The sequence below is a fragment of the Sceloporus occidentalis genome, unplaced genomic scaffold (assembly GCF_023333645.1).
Source record: "Sceloporus occidentalis isolate IW3139 unplaced genomic scaffold, rSceOcc1.0.p SCAF_18, whole genome shotgun sequence".
NCBI lineage: Eukaryota > Metazoa > Chordata > Lepidosauria > Squamata > Phrynosomatidae > Sceloporus > Sceloporus occidentalis.
Window position 1 is genome coordinate 4,147,015 of NW_028316998.1, and position 24,774 is coordinate 4,171,788.

At 42.0% G+C, this 24,774-nt stretch overlaps 1 protein-coding gene across 1 annotated transcript in view; it reads left to right on the forward strand.

Moving 5' to 3' along the window:
• Window positions 1-9,983: 9,983 nt before the first annotated feature.
• Window positions 9,984-24,774, forward strand: part of LOC149302552 (cadherin-9-like) — a 103,644-nt gene continuing 88,853 nt past the window's right edge. The window contains exons 1-4 of the mRNA XM_089482232.1: window positions 9,984-10,354; window positions 15,265-15,369; window positions 16,678-16,800; window positions 17,249-17,442. Of these exons, the coding sequence (XP_089338358.1) occupies window positions 9,984-10,354; window positions 15,265-15,369; window positions 16,678-16,800; window positions 17,249-17,442 (793 nt within the window). The remainder of the gene's footprint in view (window positions 10,355-15,264; window positions 15,370-16,677; window positions 16,801-17,248; window positions 17,443-24,774) is intronic.

Sequence of the window (24,774 nt, forward strand, 5' to 3'; positions counted from 1 at the left end):
TTTGCATTTGTTCTGCTTCTGTTGTTCCAGTTGCATTTAATATCATAAAAACCTGTCACGAACCGAGGACACAGGTAGATAAGGAGCCCAGGTGCAGGGGATACGAGGGGCTCTGTCTGTACCCCACGATGCATGATGGCTTGGGGTTGGTACAGACAGGCGCAGGAAATAACTCAAAGACAGAAGATGCGGATTAACAGTTGTATTGCATATGATGGTACAATATATATATATATATATATATATATACAAAGAAAGTCACTTGGCAGGAAGCCCTCTGGTTGGGGCACACATGGCAGGAAGCCCTCTTGCAGGGCACACACGGCAGAAAGCCCTCGGGTTGGGGCACACATGGCAGAAAGCCCTCGGGTTGGGGCACACACGGCAGGAAGCCCTCGGGTTGGGGCACACACGGCAGGAAGCCCTCGGGTTGGGGCACACACGGCAGGAAGCCCTCTCGTTGCAGGGCACACACGGCAGGAAGCCCTCTCGTTGCAGGGCACACACGGCAGGAAGCCCTCTCGTTGCAGGGCACACACGGCAGGAAGCCCTCTCGTTGCAGGGCACACGGCAGGAAGCCCTCTCGTTGCAGGGCACACGGCAGGAAGCCCTCTCGTTGCAGGGCACACGGCAGGAAGCCCTCTCGTTGCAGGGCACACGGCAGGAAGCCCTCTCGTTGCAGGGCACACGGCAGGAAGGCCTCTCGTTGCAGGGCACACGGCAGGAAGCCCTCTCGTTGCAGGGCACACGGCAGGAAGCCCTCTCGTTGCAGGGCACACGGCAGGTTGCCCACTTGCAGGGTACTCGGTTTGGGAGTCCACTTAGTGGGGCACCGGCTGCAACTCAGGAACACGACAGGTTGCCCACTTGCAGGGCACACGGCAGGTTGCCCACTTGCAGGGTACTCGACTTGGGAGTCCACTTAGTGGGGCGCTGGCCGCAACTCAGGAGCAAGGAACACGGCAGGTTGCCCACTTGCAGGGTACTCGGCTTGGGAGTCCACTTAGTGGGGCGCTGGCCGCAACTCAGGAACACGGCAGGAGACAAAGCAAGAGCAGATCAGGAAACAAAGCAGGAAACAAAGCAGGAAACAAAGCAGGAAACAAAGCAGGAAACAAAGCAGGAAACAAAGCAGGAAACAAAGCAGGAAACAAAGCAGGAAACAAAGCAGGAAACAAAGCAGGAAACAAACAGGCAGTCCTCAAACATTAATGTCAAGGCCCAGACTGCAGGGATGGGCAGGTTTATAAAGGCTGTCTTGATCATGAAATCAACTGCAGCTGGACCTGATAACCAGTCTGAGTGGTTCTGAGTGGCAAGGGCGGCCACTAGTGGCTGAAAACGTAAAATGAGTAATACAAAGTTTAACCAAGTCCATACAGCGAAGGGTGAACGTTACAAAACCAGAGCTCTTGTCATCTGATTAATGTAGAATTTAAAGACAAAGTAAAGCAAATAATTATCTCCTCTCACCTAATACTCCCTTTTTAAATTAAAGTCATGCCTGGGGACACTCTGGATTTCATAATTGGTTGGACCCACTATCCATTCACTCTCTACTTTTGTTTAGGGTTAACCCTGCCCATGTTCAAGGTTAGACAAAAATGGAAAGAAAAAATACCTTTATTAGGGAAATTATGCCCGAAAACAAGCAAGTGACTTAAAGACAGGAGCCATGAATAAGTGAATATTTCACAGAATAATTTTAGAAAATCTTCAGTTATTTGAATTGTGCATAAAATTCCAAAAGTCTGTCAAATGCATAAATTATAGTAACCATGTATCAATACAGTTGTCACAACTGGAGCGAACTATTATGAACACTGTATTAACCAATAGTATACGCAATATGAATATAAAGTACTTAGCTGTTAGTAGTTTAGCTTCTTCATGCTATTGTTAATCCACACTAAAATTGCAGCAGCTAATTTGGAGGTCACAACTCTTATACTGTATACTCTCACAGTGCCGTCTGATGATCCATATGTGCACGTTGGAACCAAAATCACTAAAGTCAGTACAATAAACATACACTGTAAACTTACTACCCCACATGATTTTTCCCCATCTTACTTACCATAGTCTGTTCTGTATATTACGAAGCAAAATACCTAGAATTCACTACTGTGGTACCCTACCAGTAGCTTCAGCAATATTGCAGATTTCTTACATCTCTGTGCTTCCTTTGAAAAGAGTTGTGTCTATTATCACCTAAGCTTGGTTACTTTAATTAACAACCAGGCACACTAGTTTCTATCTATTTGGGTTTAAGCATATTCCCTAATGGTGTGCACTTCTTTGTACTCACATCCAAAAATTAAAGAAAAACATTCAATATGTTTCCAATGTGTTTTCTCATTTTAAAATTCACTCAAGAAAAAAGTTGCTTCAGAGAAGCACTGAAGAGACTGATCTTTGCCCTTTTAAAATTAACCAACTCTATTATTCTCATAAGAAACAGACTTTGCAATCTAATTTCATATAAAACTTTGTGAATAAGAAATACATCCGGTTAAGGAAAACATCAGAACTCAATGTATAATATTTGGAAGGTTATAAGGATTTGTGGCATGAACTCACAACACCCATTAGATTTAGTTAATATCTTAATATCTTAGTGACTGGCATGGACTAAAACCATGAATGCTGAACTTCAACCACATATACTATCTCAACACAGATGATATATTTATTACATGGACAGACAAAAGAAAAACAGAACTGTTTTCATAAATCATTCAATTCATTCCTCTCATAAATCAAATAAAAAATAGATTATTCTGCAGACCATATTAACTTTCAGTACACTAGAATATTAATGAAAACGTCACACATCAGTGTACACAATATACTCCACAGTGTAAAGAATCGACTACTGCTTTAGCTGCCTCTACCCTTCGAACAGCAACACAATTCCATATATCCACACATACCCTATTGGCTCAGATATAGGCCGCACCCGAATATAGGCCGCACCCTAAAAGTTTGGTGCTTTTTTAAAGAAAAAGTTTTGTAATAGATATGCTGCCACTGTCCCCCCCAGGATATGCTGCCACTCTGTCCCCCCCCGAGATATGCTGCCACTGTCCCCCCTGAGATATGCTGCCACTGTCCTCTCCCCCGAGATATGCTGCCACTCTGTCCCCCCCGAGATATGCTGCCACTGTCCTCCCCCCCGAGATATGCTGCCACTGCCCCCCCGAGATATGCTGCCACTCTGTCCCCCCCCCGAGATATGCTGCCACTCTGCCCCCCCCCCCGACTTACCAGAGCAGACTCCCGGGTGTCTTGCAGGGCCGGCGGGGGACATCTACGCAATACGCGTATACAACTTCCGGTGCCCTGGAGTCTGCTCTGGTAAGTCTTGGGGGCAGAGGTAAAACGCATCGTGCGGACGTTCACCGGCTGCGGCGATGCGCGTAAACAACCTCCGCTGCCAGCACATCTGCACGATGTGCTTTAACAATCTCCCTTGCCGGGACTCCGCTCGTGGGAATTCCCGGCAAGGGAGATTGTTAAAGCACATCGTGCAGACATGCCAGCAGCGGAGGTTGTTTACGCGCGCATCGTCGCAGCCGGTGAACGTCTGCGCGATGCGCTTAGACAATCTGCCGTGTCGGCACTCCCCCCGTGGGAAGTGCTGGCAGGGGAGGCTGTCTGAGCGTAACAGAGAGTAGGATGCAGGTCCCCTGCAACGCTGCGGGGGATCTGTATCCTAACCCTGCTGCCTGCCCGGCGCCCGGAACTGCATGTCCCGGGCGTCGGGTGCTAGACCCCGAATATAGGCCGCACCCCCACTTTAAAGACTTAAAGTGGGGGGGAAAAGTGCGGCCTATATTCGGGCCAATACGGTATATCACCACTGTAGTCTTTAACACTGGAAGAAGAAACAAATACCATATTACTTTTGGACATATTATTAGTACAAAGTCTAAATACAAAACACAAAACAAAATATACAGTTACTATATATATATATATATATCTATATATATATATATATAAATAAAATATATGGATAAAAGTATTGGGGCACCTGACGATTACACCAACAGGAACTTTTATGACATAGTTAGTCCAGGGGCATAACTAGAAACCACTGGGCCCTGATGCGAAAATTCCCCCAGGTCCCCCAACTTCAACAGCTTGTCTGTGCCATCATTGCCCCTTGCCCCACTCCTTTTAACATAAAACGTATGTAAACACAAAAATTACACACACATACTCGCACGCACTCAATCTCACCCCACTTACACATCCATGCTCTCACACAAACATAAATCTTTGCTCAAACACAAGTACACATCCATGCTCACATACAAAACTACACATCCATGCACACACACAAAAGTACACATCCAAGCCCACATACACATACAATTGCACATCTGTGCTCACACATACACACAATTACACATTCAATGTTCACAGACGTACACATTCCGTGCTCACACATATAAAAAAGTCCATATCTATGCTCACACACACACAAGTACACATGCATGCTTACATGCATACGCTCCTGTCTCCACATATCAGTTGAAAATAGTTTAGCCCTTCCAACCTTTCTAAACTAATTTGAACCAGTATGAGGAGACAGGAAGAAGCGGTCACACCAGGCCCCCTAGAGGACCAGCTGCGACCCTTGTAGTTACGCCAGTGAATTAGCCCCCCCTTCGCAGCTGTAACAGCTTCAACTCTTCTGGAAAGTCTTTCCGCAAGATTTTTGAGTTTTTCTATGAAAATGTGTCTGTATGTATACACCAGCTCATAATTTAATGTCGGTTCCATGACATTAAACCCCTGTCTACCCTCACACAGAGGCATTCAGGACGCAACTGGTGCCCTATTCGGATCTAAAAAAGATTTCCATGTTGTAATGACTAGCTTCTCAAATAACAGAGGACCATAGGTTGGTGAGTACTGACACGAGACATATTAATTATAAATTTATTTTTTGAGACTTTGTGCCACAATTAATACATGCATATGACAATAAACAAGGTATGTTACATCCCAATGTTGCTGGCAGCCAAAGCAGCGTGGGGGATTGTTTCTAATCACCTGTTGAAGTAATGCTGTAGCATGACGTCATATGTACATTGAGAGGAAACCCAGTTTCCGGAATTGAGGTCTGTATGGCAGTATACAAACCTCAATCATTTATAAAGTTTAGTGGTCCTCTACAGTCCATGACGACTAATGCCCTAAAATGTGAGATAGTAGCTGAGGGTGGTTAGTGCCAGGCAATAGGACAGTGCCCAAAAAACTGTTGGAATTTATGGTAATGCTTTAATTTTATCTTTTCAGGCAGTGAATTCCAGAGCTTTACAGCTTCAGTTGTGAATAAAATGCATCTTTTTTTAAGATGGAAGTGTGGCACCTCTAATAGTAATAGGTCTAAGCTTCATTCATGTGGTAAATCCTTCCCCTGCAAGGTCCCAATGCATGTCTCAAATGTATTTCTACATTATAATGAGATAATCAACATGCTAAAGAACGTGTCTTTTTATATACAGTAATTAAATCTAAGAAGCCTTAATAGCTAAAATCCCATTATTCCCATACTATTTTTAAAGTTCTTCTTTGTACTGTTTGTATTGTGCATAACATTGAACTACATATTCCAAATGAGGCCTAACTAATGCTTTGTACAAAGGCATAATCATGTCACCCAAAGTGGCATTCAATGCATTCTAATACTTTTATTTATTTATTTGTTTATTTTTATGCCTTAGGCATTGCTGTCTGATATTGCATATGGCTATTGAGCTTAGTGTCAACTAGTCTCTTAAAATCTTTTCCAATTGACTATTACTCCAGTAGGACCCAATTAATTGGTATGTGTGTTTTTTAATGATATTTAATTGAATGAAATCATTATTCAAAACACACACCATTAGCTGAAATAATAACCAAACACAGTTTGGCTTTATCTGGAAAAAGATATATTTAATTATCAATATCCTTTCTAGGCAATTAATAAGCAAGCAACCTACAATAGAAACCCTGTGGATGAGTAGCAACTTTGTGTCACGGTCCATCCAGGCTGCGGAGCTGCATATCTGTTTTTCCCAGCCTTGCCTCAGTTCCAATGTTTTGCTGTGATCCATTCCAGGATTTCTGTATGCTCTGTTCTGAACCTCTGATTCCTTGATTCCAGTCTGCTCTTTGCTTCAGCTCCTGTTTCCTTTATAAGGTGTGCCCCACCCGTGTGTTCTGTTTGTGTCAGTCTGCAGTCTCTGTTGATAATCTGTTTAGCTTCCGTAGTCCCAGCCTGCAGCATCCTGCACATGATTCCAGTGCTGCATTTCATGCCTGCTCCAGGGTGCCTGCAGCATATCTCAAAGTTTTGTTTGTTTTGTCAGATCCAAGTTTTGTTTCGGATTTCCACATCCAGCCAAGTTTAGTTCTGCTTTGTTCTGGACTACATCAGCTGCTATATCAGGGCACTGGTATGTGGCTGCACAACCCTAGATGCTCACCACCTGGGTGAGTGCAGTCGCCCTGCATCAGGCCCTGTCCAACTCTACTACTGCGCAATGCCTCCTGAACGCCATCTTTGGGCGCTCTGGGTCTTTACAGTCGTCTGTATGGTCTTGTAATTGAACAATCGTTCTCTAGCCATTGAAAATCAAAGCAGCCTGGGGACCTACACAATCCTTCATGTCTGATGTTCCAGCAGGTAATTCTCTATGCATCACAGTTATCTGGAAAATATGGTGTGTCCCTTTGTGAATCTAGAAAAAAAGATAAAAAATCAAACAAATATTAAAGCTGAATGAGAAAAGCAGACCATTTGAGACTATTAATGACAGATTAGTGTTGAATAATATATTTAGAACAGGTCACCGAACCTATGTACAAAAAAAAATTAAATTGAACAAAGTATTCAAGAATAATAAATAACAGACGATTTAGAAAAGCTTTACAACATCCATTAGCCTGCTTATTCTGATTGCACGTAAGAGACAAAGAACATTCTGCAGGTCTAAATTAATATTATTTAGCATAAACCATTAACATATTGCTTTATATGTGAAACAATAGGCACCTTAAGAAATGTAATGCATCAAATTGAGTTCAACAAATTACATATAAAATGTAAAATTTTCTTTTAAATAGGGAAAGTAATGCATTCAGCATTTAAACTTGTGACAGACAATATTGAGCAGGAAATGTGCTAATTGACATTTTAGTGCTTTCAAAAAGAGTTAAACCTGTTAAATCTGAAGAGATAATATTTAAAGGAAGGAAATACAAAATAAAGTAGCAGAAAAATCAGTAAAAAGGGAGTGCATATCATACGAGAGAAGGAATACAAATGACTTTACTAAAATCATAACAGTTTGAATTCTATTTTATTAATTCTGTGACATTGGCCTTAACTTTTGAGTTCTTTGAAGGACTGAAGTAATATATTTATTCATAATTTTAAATTGGTTTTATCTGATGTTAGTCACGTGCATTAAGAAATTCCATTAGAAGCATTTATTAGTGGATTTTTTAAAGAACAGTGTTACTTACCTGCCGCCATGCAGGAGAGGGAGACCCCCCCTCTCCTCTTAGCCGCAACAGCACCCGTCACGGACCCCCCTCCACCGCACGACTACTACCACAAGAGAAGAGGGAGACCCCCCCTCCACCTCTCGTCCACCGTTGCAGTCTACTGAAGAGCCGTGCTGGAGAGGAAGACCTCCTTCCGTGCAGCAACCTGGTTTGGCGCTCAAACTGCAGTCCTTTATGCAGTCCTTTATGATGGTCGCAAATCCTGATACCAGAAATGACATTTGTACTGTTTTGGCGGCAAATTTGAACATGTACCGGTTCCTATTTTAACGAATCCTTGTCTTCTGACGGTCGTCTATGCCTAGTGCTAGTCCTCAGAGTGTGTTTTGATATCCAGTTCCTTGTGTTTGACCTTTTGTTTCTCGACCTTGTGTATTCTCCGGCATCCTGACCTTGGCATGTTTACAAGTTATCCTGTTTTCCGGAATCCTGACCTTGGCTTGTTGATCGTTATAATATCATTGGGCCCTACTTGACTTCCGCGTCTCCTATCCAGCTGTTGCGTGACAAACAGATACAATTATAAAGGAATTAGAGAAGTTAAGGAAATGATAGCTTGCAATAAATTTAGTTTGCAACTCATTCAAAGTGCATGAGCTGTTTATGTGTAATATTACATTTCTATGTCACACATAAGAACACAATTTTAAAATGTTAAACTTTGCATTTTTTAAATACTAGTTTAAATACAATTTTTTTTTTATAATATAAGAAACATACACACTAGCACATGCTCACTATAATGCATACACGCAATCACACCAGCAAACACTTACACATGAACATTAATTTTAACACACACGCACTGTCATTTCCCATCCAGGCTGCGGAGCTGCATATCTCTGGTTTTCCCTTTTTCGCTATAACCCATTCCTGTATTTCCTTGTGCTCTGTTCTGTGCTTCTGATTCCTTGATTCCAGTTCTGCTCTTTGCTTCAGCACTGTTTCCTTTAAAGGTGTGCCCCACCCATTTGTTATGTTTGTCTCAGTCTGCAGTTTAAAGGTATGTCCTTCTCGGTTCTGTGTTTAGATTCAATGTTTGGTTTTAGCTTATTAGTGATTCAGTAGGCAGGGTTTAGCGTTAGAACCCACCGAATATTGAAGTACTTTGGCGCAGTGGTGGGCTAAGCATACTATGGTCATATGATGTGACAGGATCTCCAATTGTCATCACATAGTCCTGGGCTAGTTCCTGTATTCATGTGTGTCTGTCTCTTATTGTCACGTTTTCACCCTTCGCTGGCTGGACTTGTTTATACTTTCTGTGGCTCATTTCCGTTTTCAACCACTAGTGGCCGCCCTTGCCACTCAGGTCCACTCTGGCTGATTATCATGTCCAGGTGCACCTTGTTACCTAATTATTTCAGCCTTTATAAGCCTGCCCAGCCCTGCAGTCAGGGCTTTTGCATTGTAGTGTTATGACCGCTCTGCTTTAGCCTTGTACCTGAACCCGTGTCCTGTACCGTGAGCTACCTGCCTGTACCGTGAGCTACCTGCCTGTACCGTGAGCTACCTGCCTGTACCGTGAGCTACCTGCCTGTACCGTGAGCTACCTGCCTGTACCGTGAGCTACCTGCCTGTACCGTGAGCTACCTGCCTGTACCCGTCAGCCCTGCCAGTGGGCCTCCGTACCCGTCAGCCCTGCCAGTGGGCCTCCGTACCCGTCAGCCCTGCCAGTGGGCCTCCGTACCCGTCAGCCCTGCCAGTGGGCTTCCTGCCATCAGCCCATCCAGTGGGCCTCCGTATCCGTCAGCCCTGCCAGTGGGCATCCTGCCTAGAGACTTTCTGCCTTTACCTGCTGGTCATATCACCTATATCAATACAGTACCTTTCCACGTATACTGTTTGTGCTGTGTTTTATTGCGCCTGTCCGTACCACCCCACTTACCGTCATGCATCGTGGGGTACAAACGGAACCCTTTGTATCCCCTGCTACTGGGCTCCTACCCGACCTGCTTACCTGGGTCGTGACAGAATGCAAAGGCCATACCAAGGAGTCCGCGGGGATAACCGCAGTTCTAGAAGTACTGGCGGAGTGTCTTCTCCAGATATGTATATCTGTAAGGACTGTGTTAAAACCTGACCATGTAGCTAAAGAGACCAAGACGGAGACCAAAAGCAAGAAGGCTGCTAAGAAGAGCTTCAAGCGAGAGCCACTTACCAAGGAGGAAAAACAGAAAAGACAAGATGATAACCTATGCTATTATTGTGGAGAGACTGGTCATAGGATTACATATTGTCTGCACAAACCAGTCAAACCGTCCACAACCCACCTGGAGAAACCCCATGCCCCGGAACCTGCATATGACGCCAGCAACGTCACAAAGCAGGAGCATACCCTGTCACATCCACAGACAGGTGATGCAGGGGTTAACCAGTCCTCGGCACCTGTGACTCCTACACCCTCCATCACAATGTCAGAAGACCTCCAGACCTTGTCTGACACCCCCGGGTGGTACTATATGGACAGTGCGTCATCTGATGCAGAGGTCATGGACACATCCATGGAGATCAACCCCCCGGCTGTTTGTGCAGTCAGAAGCACCACTCCTACCACTCACAGGAGTATAAGTAGGACAAGACAAGCACATACCGGGACGATCACATCTGTGTATCCGGTAGCTGAGGCCTATCCAGCCCAACTCAGCACACCAGAACCTCTGCCATCAGATCGTGTAGTGACTTCCAACGGCAACGTAATATGTCGTGAAGATCTGGAAGCGTATGAGAAAGCACTACTTGCTAGGAAGAAGAAGAAGAAGAAGAAGAAGTCTCACCGCAGACGGTGAGACCACTGTTCCATGGTTCTGTGAGCATCCGGAGGCTGCTCCTTGCGGTGGGGGTATGTCACGTTTTCACCCTTCGCTGGCTGGACTTGTTTATACTTTGTGTGGCTCATTTCCGTTTTCAACCACTAGTGGCCACCCTTGCCACTCAGGTCCACTCTGGCTGATTATCATGTCCAGGTGCACCTTGTTACCTAATTATTTCAGCCTTTATAAGCCTGCCCAGCCCTGCAGTCAGGGCCTTTGCATTGTAGTGTTATGACCGCTCTGCTTTAGCCTTGTACCTGAACCCGTGTCCTGTACCGTGAGCTACCTGCCTGTACCGTGAGCTACCTGCCTGTACCGTGAGCTACCTGCCTGTACCGTGAGCTACCTGCCTGTACCCGTCAGCCCTGCCAGTGGGCCTCCGTACCCGTCAGCCCTGCCAGTGGGCCTCCTGCCATCAGCCCATCCAGTGGGCCTCCGTATCCGTCAGCCCTGCCAGTGGGCATCCTGCCTAGAGACTTTCTGCCTTTACTTGCTGGTCATATCACCTATATCAATACAGTACCTTTCCACGTATACTGTTTGTGCTGTGTTTTATTGCGCCTGTCCGTACCACCCCACTTACCGTCATGCATCGTGGGGTACAAACGGAACCCTTTGTATCCCCTGCTACTGGGCTCCTACCCGGCCTGCTTACCTGGGTCGTGACACTTATGTGCCTTTGCCCTCTATTCCCTGAATAATCTGAGGATCTTGGTTCCTCTCTCATCTCCCCATGTCCCAGTTAAGATATCCTATCCTTGCTTAAAGGAGAAGTGTCTGAGGATCCCGGCTCCTTACGCCATTCCCTGTGTTCCTTGCCTTGTTCCCTGTCCTTTGTTGTGTCCTGTACCATGTATGTGGTTATGTTTCTTGCTCTGTCCCCCTTGCTCGCTATGTTTCAGCTGTTACTCTGCTTAGCTTCCATACTTCCAGCCTGCATCATCCTGCACGTGATTCTAGTGCTATGTCTCATGCCTGCTCCAGGGTGCCTTCAGGATATTGTTTTGTTTTGTTTTGGACAACATCCGCTACTATGTCAGGGGGCTGATATGTGACTGCACAACTCTAGGTGCTCAATCACCCTGGAGAGTGCAGTCACCCTGCTCCAGGCCCTGTCCGAATTGGCTACTGCACAATAACTCAATCTTTGGGCATTCTGGGTCATTACAGCCGTCTGTATGGACCCAGTCCCTGACACTCACTCTTAATTTAACACACAAACTTAGACACACAAACACTAAACCATGCACCTCAGACCACACCATACCAACAGCACCTCTTGCCTGTTGCTTTCAACTGTTGCCTATATATGTTTGCACAATGTGCAGCTGTGATATTATCGCCATGTTACATAACATTGTATTACATGACCCTACTGCGCTCCCACCTCCACAAGTGGGCCAGTTGACATTTTCATCACTAGAACTCTCAAAAGTAACAAATCAGCTTTGGCTGCTGAAATTATGAATCATATTGGGGAACAAAACATCAGTGAAAATTAAATGTGATCAAAACTGCTAGGTTAATTTTCTACCTAAGTGGTGAATATTCTGTATTAGGCCAACTAATTCTAGAGTGGCAGGTCTAGGGGGTCAGATAGTCCTCTTGGGTGATCTTTCCAACTGGCCCCTTTACAGAGCAAATTGAGAGAGAGACTTAGAGTAAGAGTGAGAGAGCATGAGTTAATGTCTGGCTCAGTATATGGTGATAGGAGTTATGGTGTACCACAATCAATGTTGGCTCAGTATATAGTGGTGGGAGATATGCTGTACTGTGGATAAATATGCTATATTCTGTTCAATAAAATGTTCATTCATGCTGTATTCAATTTAAGGTACTTATTGGGTACACATAGCAGGGTTCCAAGGTGTGCATGCTGACTGGTGCTGGAAGCGATTTCGGGGACAACAGAAGGATACATGTGGGTGGTCTCTGAGAGTGACTACAGCTCTCTTGGTGAACCCCTTACATTAGATTATTAGGTAGGGTCTCTGTAATCCACAGCTCCTTCGCCTCCGGCCACCATCCCCATATATCCCACACAGTTCCATTTGACCAATTGTCATACCTAAGCTGATACGGTATGAAGGAGGAGACAGAGTGGTTGGGGATCTGGGAGGCTCCTGCATTCATATAATGCCTGTAAGTATAGCCCTTCAGTATGTAAACCAGGTGTGGACCCCCCATGGTGGGTGATGGAGTAGGTGAGGTAGATGAAGCTGGAACCTTATCATAGGACTGTTCATGCAGTGGTTCAGTGGGCCTATCAGCTATAGATCTATAGAATTCTCCAGAGGAGTCTGGGTCCAGCAATTTCCAGTCTGCAATACGCATGTCTGTGTCGTGAGGCTTAAAGCATGGCCCCTGTGGCTTGGGATGTGGAGCTGTTAGGTTCCTATGGTTAGTGGATGATGCCAAAAGTCAGCTAGGTAGCGGACCTGTTGTAAAGTGGCTTGCATTGCTTGGGAGGCGTTTTGGTGCTGTGTTGTGGAGCTATGTTCCAACCTGGTGATCATGTGCTCCAATGAGGTGAAGTTAGACCCCAAGGCTTAAATCTCATGTCAGACCATCTGCTTCAACTCCGTTATTAAGTCTGTGTGCCAGGGAGCAGAGGAAAAGAGCTTACAGACATCTGTTTCTTAAAGTGGTCTTTACTACTGATAAGCAATAAGATGATAAATTTATTTACTATGTATTTATAATTTGTTATTGTGTTTGATTTTGTTTAAGTGAAGAAATGATAACCTTGTCCGCAGTCGGTGCCAGCTAAAATTATTGAATCTAATTGAAAAACGTGTGATATTTCTAAATCATTTTACTGTAATATTAGGCTTTCATATGTATGATCTACCCTATTACCTTAACAATTAAAAAATTAGCAGCACAATGTCCCATCTTATTTCTATAAGACATACATATAGAAACATTAATAAGAAGCAATGAATCCATCTAGTCTGTCCATGAGACTCAAACCTTAATTGGTCCTCGTTGCCAATATAAATTCTACATAGTTTTATGCTTTACACATGCATGTTTAAATTCTCTCACTGCATTAACTTCTACCATTTTTGATGGAAGCATCTCAGTAAAGTAAAATACACTATATGGACAAAAGTATTGACACACCTGACCATTCAACTACCAGGGACTTTCATGACATCGCATTCTAAATAGATATTAATATGTAGTTGGTCCCCCCTTTGCAGGTATAACAGCTTCCAGTCTTCTGGGAAGGCTTTCCACAATACTTTGGAGTGTTGGTATGTGAATTTTTGCCCATTCATCCAGTAATGCCCAGTAGTGTGCCCCCTTCAGCATACCAAGAGATTTTGGACAATTCTATGCTTCCAACTTTGTGGGAATAGTTTGGGGAGAGTCCTTTTTATGTTCCAGTCCCACTGCACAAAGCAAGGTCAATAAAGACATGGTTGGATGAGTGTGGAAGAGCTTGACTGGCCTGCACAGAGGCCTGACCTCAACCCTATTGAACACCTTTGCGATGAACTTGAACAGATATTATGAGCCAGTGCCTGACCTCACTAATGCCGTACTGTATGAATGGGCAAAAAGTCCCACAAAACACTCCAAAATCTTGATGAAAGCCTTCCCAGAACTACATATTAATATCTGTATTTTGAATGTAATGTCATAAAATTCCCTGTTGGTGTAATGGTCAGGTGACCCAATACCTTTGCCCATATGACGTACATGGATATGGCTCATTATAGGATATTGTATGGATAAGAGTATTTTAGTCAAATTTATGTAATTGGTTAAGGCATAGGTTAATTTGCCAGATAAAATAAAAAAAAATTACACATAAAATAATATGGCTACTATATAGCAACAGAAACATTTAACAACCACAGCTGTTTATAGCTTTAAGGTCTGACAGTTGAGTATGTCTTTCCAGTCAGATGTTGAGTTTGTAATTTATTCTGTCAGTCCTACTAATTTCTCAATAAACTAGCCCACTGTTGAACAGGTTAACCTGTAAATATGAACTCACCAGTGAGTCTTGTTTGACAACCCAAAAGTCAAATCGACTGCACCTCGAAATGTTTTTTTTCCATTGCAATTTAATTTGGCTTAAGTTTCTGTTAAGAAACTAACATTTTCCTGTTGTGTTGCCAGTCAAATTGACATTCCTGAATAAAAGTAATGTAATAGGCAAACACAATTCAGCTGCCGACTTACAGTGCTATGAAAATGTATTTGTCCCTTTCCAATTTCTTCTCTTTTGTCAGATTTAAATGTTTTAGATCATGCAATTAAGTTTGATATAAGAGAAAGATAACTTGAGTAGACACAAAATACAGCTTTTAAATGATAATTTCATTTATTGAAGATAAAGAGTTTAACAAAACCTATATCACCCAAGTAAAAAAGTAATTACCTCCTAAACCTAATAACTGGTTGTGCCACCCTTGGCGACAAGAACTGTAATCAAACATTTGCAATAACTGGCAATTCGTTTTTTACACTGAGGTGGAGGAATTGTAGCCCACTTGTCTAGCAGAATTGTTCTAAGTCAGCCACTTTGGAGAGTAAATTGGATTCAATTCAGGACTTTGACTAGGCCACGCCAAAGCCTAGTTTGATAGAGAGTAAAACTCATGGTCCCATCCATTATGGCAAGTCGCCCAGGTCTTGAACCAGCAAAGTGGCCCCAGACCATCACACTTCAACCACCGTGTTTAAATGTTGGTACAATGTTCTTATTGTGGAATGCTGTTAGCTTTACGCCAGCTGTAATGGGACCCATGTCTTCCAAAAAGTTCCACTTGAATATTATCACAAACGTCTTGGGGGTTATCAACGTGATTTTTACCAAAAGTGAGACAAGCCTTTTTGTTCTTTTTGGTCGAATTTTGTTAAATAGTTGCTTTCACAGTGGTTTGCTGGAGTACCAGGAGCTTACAAATGACTTTGTAACCCTTTACAGACTGATAGATTCAAAAACATTCTCATCTGTTACATCCGAACTGTATGTAGGCACCCAAGACCAGACATAGGCAACCAGTAGGGGTAAGCAGAAGCAGAATTGGAGTCTGGAGCTATGGAGAATGAATGTGGGAGCTACAAAGAGGAGTCAGGATATCAGCTGGATGAACCATGATGTCAGAAGCCAAATATGTACACAAGAGCAAACTGAGCAACAATCCGGGTCAATCACCAAAAGTCTGGGTCGACTTAACCACCATTAGCCAAGAACAAGGTCACAGGAATCAATAGGTCGAAACACAAAAAGAAAGCAAGAATTCAGCATCTACCCAGAGAAAACTATTAAAAAAACACTTTCTAAGGCATAAATATTGGGTATTCTGTCACACTATATTGGCATATATTGCTTAGCCCGCCACTACATCAAAATACCTCAAGTTTGGTGAGTTTTATGTAATTTTTCATAGCCTAAGCTGGATGAGCAGGAATAAATCAAGAATTAACGCCAACCAAGAGTGAAGTGAAAATGAAGGCTCAGGGTTAGATTTTTTACTTCTATGCATAAAATCAGTTAAAAATTGCATTTTGTGTTTACTCTGGCTATCTTTGTCTAATATACCAATTAGTTTGAAGATCCTGCACATAATTCCAGTGCTATGTCTCATGCCTGCTCCAATGTGCCTGCAGGATATCTCCAAGTTCTGCTCTGTTCTGCCATCATCCGCTGCTATGTCAGGGCGCTGGTATGTGGCTGCACAACCCTAGCTGCCCAACACCCGGGTGAGTGCGGTCGCCCTGCACCAGGCCCTGTCCAACTCCGCTACTGCACAGTAACTCCTGCACACAGTCTTTGGGCGCTCTGGGTCCTTACAGTCATCTGTATGGACCCGGTTCATGACAGATTGTGAGTGCAATGATTGGCATATTGATTTATTGAAAAATCACTACAGTCTACACTATCAGTTTTTGTTTTCTTTTTCCCCTTGTTCTTACATGAGCGCCCCTGAATGGAATTGATTTTGTATAGTTCAACATTTTGGACAGTGTTGTTGGAAGGGGGCAGCTGTGAGACAAAAGGGGAAGTATTTTGTATTTTTACTTTTTCACATTTAATATCACTGCTTTGTGGAGATACTGGTACTCACATTATATAGTTTATTTGTTGTCATGGTTGTATGGGTCAGGCACCGTGGAGGGTTGGGTTGAGGGAGATCTTCTGTTGCTATGCTAACCTGATGTACCTTGATATATGCAGCATGGTGCTGGTGAATGAATGGAAGACTGACCCCTTACTGGTACTCTATGGGGTCAGACAAGGCTGCCCTCTTTCACCTCTTTTTTTTTTGTATAGAGCTCTTCGCCAAATGCATCAGACGGAATCTAGAGATCAGAGGTATCACCGCACTGAACAGGGACAAAAAAGAGATAAAGTGCTCGCTCTACATGGACAATCTTTTGCACAGACCACCAGTTGGTGAGAACACTTGTCCAGAGGTGTGAGGACTTCAGCAGAGCTTCAGACGCAAAGGTTAACCGCGGAAGTTGTACACCATGCTGTTTGGTCAGTGGGACCTAACTTCCACCTGCTCCCATTTCCCATTAAGACCAACTTCCTAAAGATCCTGGGAGTCTGGTTTGGCAGATGGAGTGGCCATGAGAAGCTTGGAGGAGAGACTCACTAAAAGCAGAATTGGATTGTGGAGCCTCAGAGACTGTTCCATTGAAGGGAAAGTGCTGGTGCTGCGCAGTGAGATTCTTCCCATTCTGCAGTATGTGGCTCAGGCCTGTCCCTTCCTGGCCACCCATACACAAGTCCATCAACAAGGCAGACTTGATCTGGGGCTCCAAAATGCACAGAGGCAAAGGAGTGCCTGACATTCCTACCATGCTGAGGACTTTCATTGTATGTAATTGTGTTGCAGGACTCTCAGAAACATAGTAAAAGGCTCTGCTGGAAACTTCATGTCTCATTCCTTCTTACTGCCCCTGTGGACACACCTCAAGTGGGAACTGAGCCATCCCTTACAATTAGACTATGCCTTGGTTCTACTAGGACATCGGAAATTTGTAATAGAGCACCAACTGGAGAGAGTTAAGCCATACCTGTGGTCACCAGGTGAGATCCACAAGTTCACCAGAGCCAAATACACTGTAAAGAGTAACCCAGGGCTGCCATATCTACGATCAGTTGGGCAAATGTGGCATCAATCAGGCTTACCAACTGGTATAAAGACATTGCATGGATGGCCTAATCACATTTATGCATTTTATGGGGCTGTGCAGATATAGGCACTGCCCACAGTACATTGTGGAGGATGAAACTTGTTCTGGCAGTGCCAGTTTGCGCAGGCTTTGTTCAGAGCCCTGGAGTTGGAACTCAAGGACACTATCGAAAGTACCTGTCCTACCACTCTGTACTTTATAGACTTTTTTCTAGGAACACACACTGAGGGTGCTGTGTAAAGGATGCTCTATGGTTTGCCAGGAACTGCCTGGTGCTGAGGAGGGAGCAGGTCACAGTGCATGACATGGCTGCAGGCTTATCCACATCCTGTTGAGAGACTGCTCTCTTATGGGCAGTCTAGAAGTTAAATACAAAAGGAAAAGAGAGAAAATGCACTGAGTTGGATTCTGATAAAACCTTAATTTAATATACTCAACTATGAAATCTGAATCGTTCCTTTAATAGACTCCAGTGTGCCATTTCTGTCCTGCACCAGGAGGCCATGTCCCCATGAGCCTGTTAAGAATCAAAAATAATAATATTGGTTAAATAACCATACAAAAGTGAAGTTAATACCATTAAACACTCAGATTTACATTTAGTGTAGTATTTTTTTTCTCACATATTTCAATGTTGGACTTGCAACACAAATTGCCAACATTAACACCCATAAGTAACAATATAAAGTGCAAATTAATTATCTGATTTACTTGCTGAATATCATTTTGTTAATGTAATGTGCTTCATCAGCTGAATTTAAATTTAAAATTATCAATCTTTAAATTGCATAGCAATTTTGCTTGCATCGACAGAATTTAAATCCTCCTTCAAACACTAAATGAGCTATTTGGGTATATATTACAAGGTAACCTTTAATTTGCATGCATTAATACATTTCTAATTGAGACTTTACAAGTTAATAGAAATAAAATAACTTTAATCAGTGCATGTGAAAAGTATAGGGTCAAGTGGACATTCATTTGATTCCCCTTATTGCAAGAAAAAAATAAAGTTTACAGCAAAGTAATCTGCCAAAGCCTGCCAAAGATTTCAGATTTTTCTAATTAGCATGTAACAAGCAACTAACATCATATAGTACTAAGTGGTATGTTGAGGTCATCCTGATAACTAGTTGGAATTTGTTGCCATATTATGCAAGATTATGTTATGATAGCCATCCTTTACTAACCTACCACAATTAGCATTTATCAATTGTTGTCCATTAAAAGGAAGTAGTAATGTAACAAATGGAAGGAAATCACTTAAAAATTATTATTATTATTATTATTATTATTATCTTTTATTTATATAGTGCCAACGATTTAGGCAGCACTTCTTACAATACATATATTCAAGGAGTATGTCAAGACTAGAATTGCAATGGAAACAAACAGCCATGGAAACCTGAAGAATAGGAATAACATTATGATGGGTTTTTATACAAGTATATTTATTTCAATCATTAAACACTTGTGTATAGGTTCATTTTTGTACAAAGGCATGGATCCACTTGATCCTTAACAAATCAGCAATAAATGGAGAGTAATTTGGGAAAAACTGATACAGACCAATCTCCTGCACAATTATATATATTTTTCTAAATATGATTGATTTGATGATTGGATGAGAAAATATTACAATTAACAGTCAGTTTTGCTTGCATTGAGTAATAGAAGATTCAGAATTTGTTAAGGTTACTTTGGTCATATAAAAATTACATTTGTGCTATATAAATGTTATTTAGTTCAGTAGTATCTACTACTTCTAGATACAATTATCCTAAACAAAAATGTTTAATAGAACAATGCATTTTGTAGCAAGTTTGCAAGCAAAAAAAATCATTTTTCAAAAACATGTCTGACGCCAGTAAAGCCATAAATGACTATTTAGGTTAGTAGAAAAAAAACTTATGATTTGTAAGAGTTTGGGCAAGAAAAAAAGCAGGTACAAAGCATGTGCCACCCTGAATGCCAGGCTCCTCGATACTGTATATTATACCAGTTGTGGTAGTGTTTTAACTTGCAGCCTCTAGTGGCCACTCTTCTGGGATTAGAAACTCTGACTACAAACAAATTGTATCATCTGGGCCTCATTATCTTGTGCAACTCTGGTCTTTAAATACCGTATTTGCTTGATTATAAGACGACCCCCCAAAATCTGAATATTAATTTAGGAAAAAAAGAAAGCCTGAATATAAGACTACCCTAAAGAAAAAAGTTTTACTAGTAAATATTAATGCATGTAAACAATTTTTTCATATCTAATAAAAGCTATGATTGAGAAAAATATATATTTCCTTTTATTTGCCAACCTGCCCCCCCAGTTATGCACATCTGCCCCCAGGGTTGCCACTCTGCCCCCAGAAATGCCTTATACCCCCTATTTGCCACTCTGCCCCCTGATGTGCCTTTTAACCCTCTATATGCCAGAGTGGCATATAGGGGGTTAAAAGGCATATCATGGGGCAGTGGCATATAGGGGGTTAAAAGGCATTTCTGGAGGTATATATATATATATATATCTATATATATATATATATCTATATATAACTTCTAACAGCAATCACACTCCTATCAACCCAAGGCAGCCAGTACATGATGGAACCTGGGGATGATATGAGTGTGAGTACAGCCTCCCTATGCCATGCTACCACCACCACCCACCTTACACATCCATGCTATCATACACACACTCATTCACAAACATTTGAATACTCATTCATTCCATTAATCACACATACTTCACACATTAATCACAAAAACCCTCCCCCACCCCCTTACCTGAACTGCAGATCTCTCGCTCGAAGACTTCTGCAGGGGCCCCGCCCCCAGAGGAAGGAGGGGGGAGGCAGAATTATGTGACACTCTACTAGCTTCCTGTTCTCCTGCTGCTAGAAGAAGAGACGGTGCTCGCGACCAAAGCTCGGTAGGCAGCCTGGCAACCTAATCGAGGTTTGATTAGAAGATGACCTCGATTATAAGGCGAGGGGTATTTTTCAGAGCATTTGCTCTGAAAAAAACCTTGTCTTATAATCGAGCAAATACGGTATATACTGTAGACATATACATACAAATTCAAACCTCCTGAACTAAGTCCTAGGTGCTGTGTAGCCATACCAATCCATAGACACTCACAGGTCTCCCCACCAAAAATTATCCATGTTACTGGTACATAATATTAATATCTTATGCATTTATGTTTTATTTATGTACACAAAGTGTCATTATGGTTCTTTGAGACTAATGAATGACAAATCTTTGGATGAATTCAAATAGGAGTTGGGCCAGTATGAGATTGATTAAATTGCATATCTATACATAGTAAGCTAAAGGTTGTAACACGGTCTCTGTATCTGGGTTATTTTATAGATGATATCTGCTTAGCTTAAAGTATGCACGAGATTGTTTTATTTATTGATTTTTTTATAGACAAGATTGTGATACAGGATAGGATGAATTAACAGCAGTATTATTAACTCAAGGGTTAATTTGTTCATTCATAGTCAGGTTTGCCTGGCGAGGGAGCAGTATCTAGACAGGTGTGATGAATTGATTGTGCTTTTTAAAAATGTTATGTACATAGGTAGAATATCTTGACAAAGGTACCGAATGCAGACCAAAACATTGATGAAAAAACTGATTTTCCAACAATGTGAATTATTACCATATTTGCTCGATTATAAGACGAGGTTTTTTTCAGAGCAAATGCTCTGAAAAATACTCCTCGTCTTATAATAGAGGTCGTCTTCTAATCAGAAACATTTTGTAACATACATTTTTTATACACCCTAACAGAGCCGGCCTTAAGTGTTCTGGCGCCCTGTGCAAACTACTCCTCTGGCGCCCCCCCATCCCCCCAAAAAAGGAAAAAAATCTCCCCCCTCTGCCCCTTCTCACTGCTTTCTCCCCCTGCCTCTTCTCACTGCCTCCCCCTGCCCCTTATCACTAACTACCCCCTCTCCCTATCCTTACTTACCTTGTTGCCGGAGTCCTGCGGTGGGAGCGGGAGATGTCCGTCTTCCCGCTCTGCCGCGGTGCACGCTTCACAGCTGAGCGCCAGAATAATTCCGGCTCTCAGCACGAAACGCCGGCACCGTGACAGAGTCACAGAGAGTGAGGGGCGCCGAGCGGTTGCTGAAAACTTCACGAGAAGTTTAACTTTATTTAACATCCTCCATGTTAAATAAAGTTAAAACACTTTATTTAACATGGAGGATGTTAAATAAAGTTACAAAAAAAACCCAACGTTTTAATTTAAGTCCCGGACGGCGCCCCTGTTGCCATGGCGCCCTGTGCGGCTGCACAGGTCGCACACCCCTAAGGCCGGCCCTGCACCCTAACATACTTGCATATACTCACACACATGCTAACATATTACACAGGAACAAACTGACATAGTTACACTCCTAACATACCTGCACACATGCATACACACACTAGCATGCTTACACACATATACTAACATGCATACACATATTGTCACATACTTACACAGACTAACATCCTTAGTACACACACATAATAACATGCACAAATATAGTCATCTGATCCCTCAAAGTCCTCACACACTATGTCTGAGCACCGGGAAATAAAGTTATATCCTGGCGCTCAGACTTAGCGTGTTGGGCCTGTGGAGATGCGGCCAGAAGCACTGGCCAAGTGGCATGCCCCAGGGAGCTACTGTTGGTCACATAACATGAATTACTTCAGTTGCCTTGGCACAGCCTTGGACGTCCCTGTGTAAAGTTTATGTAAATGAGTGAGGTTACTTTAAAGTCACATAACTGATGGAACTATATATTATACACGGCTATCTCAGTCCATCTTGCAGCGATGTTAGCCAAGGATGCCCTTTTAAATGGAAAGTGAATTCAATGAGTAGAAACCACATCTCTCCTGTAAACTTTTCTGCCAACTCCTGCTTTAATAAAGAACCCCCCACAGTTGTGTCACCTACGTCATTACTTCTTCATTCTGTGAGTTTAGGTAATTACACTTATTAAAATGTGTTTATTTCACAGCAAAATTACATTCATTAATCATTTCTATTTCACACATACAGTAAATGCCAGATCCAAGTACAGCCCTCCCAGCTGTCCATGTTTTCAAGGATTAGTTGTAAACTTTAAATAAAATCTCCCAATTGCTATTTATAACCGTTGTGCCCAAAGATATGAAAACGCTCTATGGTTTATAAACTACTCATGTTCACTTCCATCTGGTATGTATCTGACTGAGGACTGAGATCAATTAATGCTGACCCTCAATCACATTGATTATAAATCAGGGCCTGGTGGGTTGCGATGAGTAGGTTTTGATTATCTGATTGCCGGTGAACTCACATTGTTTGCCTATTTCCTTATTTCTGCTATATGAGCCAGACTAACATTTTTACAAAACGCTAACAAAAAAGCAGTCATTGTCAGGACGTTAAAAGGAGCAACCATCCAAAGAATACCCAGTTGTGATTTCTCCAAATTTATCATTTTTCCCGATGAGTGCTTTATACGTAGCTCTTTTTATTTTCATGATGCATAACTTTTTTCATATAATACAGTTTTTGTAACTTAGAATTAGTTATCTAATTCCATGACATACAGCATTTTTTCCTCCACTAAAATCAAACGCGAGCCCATATTGAATAAAGTATTCAAAATGCTGTTAATAGGCATCTAGCATACTTTTGTTTCCATCCTTTTCTTGCAATGTAAACGGTTCCTAAAATAAAGAATTCATAACATGACAACAATTATCTGATTGATATTTAATTAAAATCTTAATGTTTGGCTTCTCTTTCCTTTTTCTGCAGATGTTCCGATAACAATAAAGGCTTTAATCTCAGCAAGTACAGCTAAAAATAACTTAAACTGTACAATGAACCAAAGTTTCAGGGTTTTTTTCTCAAATATCAGGATCAAGGCAGGATTCTTGTACATACAAAGAAAGGGATAAAATGAAGCCTACTGCATCATCACAATGACAGGTAATGTGATCACCTGCTGTATTGGTACTGAACGCAGACTAGACATTGCTAATTAAGTGGTGAGAGGGGTCCAGTCCACTACATGGTAGTCTTTAAGAAAACCCTCCTCTTGGTTGCAACCCATTCATTTGCAAATCATTCTTTGTAAAGCTAAGATTTTTTTTTCTTCCTCCTTTTTTGCAATCTCTCCTCCTTCTCTTGCTCTTGCAGTGCTGAATACTGTTTTCCCATCAGCTGCACAATCTCCTCATGTCTGAGACCTGCTTATTAATCAGGAGCTCTGAAAAGAAACCAATCACTGACTTCAATCCCTAGCTTGCCTGAGTTAAAATAATACTGGAAGAGGGATCCTTTGCTAGACAAGAACAGAGCTACTGTACTGTGGGCTCAGCTGGGAGTGCAGTGACAGCAATAACTGCTGGATACAGATATATTTCATGATCATTTGTGCCAAGGTAAGTGAATCCTTTAATCAGGTGTGGTCCTTTTATTTGAGAAAGCAACAACTATATCAAAAGGCTCTATTTACTGAATACACAATAGTGTAAACAAATTGCATATTCACAAATGTTTTTATGTAGCCCCTATGAATGTGAACGCATTAACCTTAGTTAAATGTTATTATTTCCAGTCTTTGAAAATCTTGTTCAGACTATGCATGTACAATTTCAGCATAAAGATGAAAGCATTTTTTTTATTTTTTTTTTTACCATTTGCTATATGATGATCAGTTGTTCAGTCCACTGGTACTTAAGATGTTACAGTATCTAAATGTTACTTTTCCTTCCTGGAAACAATTGATTTGAGATACATGATAATGTGATTGATAAATCACACAGCAAAGTATGCTCAGGTCCCTTGATACTTTAGTGTGTATATTACAAAGGGTCTATAGGCAGAACAGTATATGACCTACTGGCTTACAGTAGCCGGATAACTATTGTTTTATGCGCAACCTATTTAGTTAAAGCTTTTAGCCAGAACTCCAACACCTCTGCTGCTGTGAACTAGAACTCTCAGAAAGTGAGCATGATGGGAGTTGTCGTACTTCATAGCTGGATGCTGAGAAAATCCTTAATATTTGCCTGGATATCTAAGAGCTGGTGGGATGTTTAGAAGAACTGAGAGTTGTGAACCTGACATTAAGAAATCAAAGGATTCATCAAAATACAATTACTTGATAAAGTGCTTTCTATTTCCCAGCAATATAAAACTGAATTGATGTAATTGCATATTTCTTGT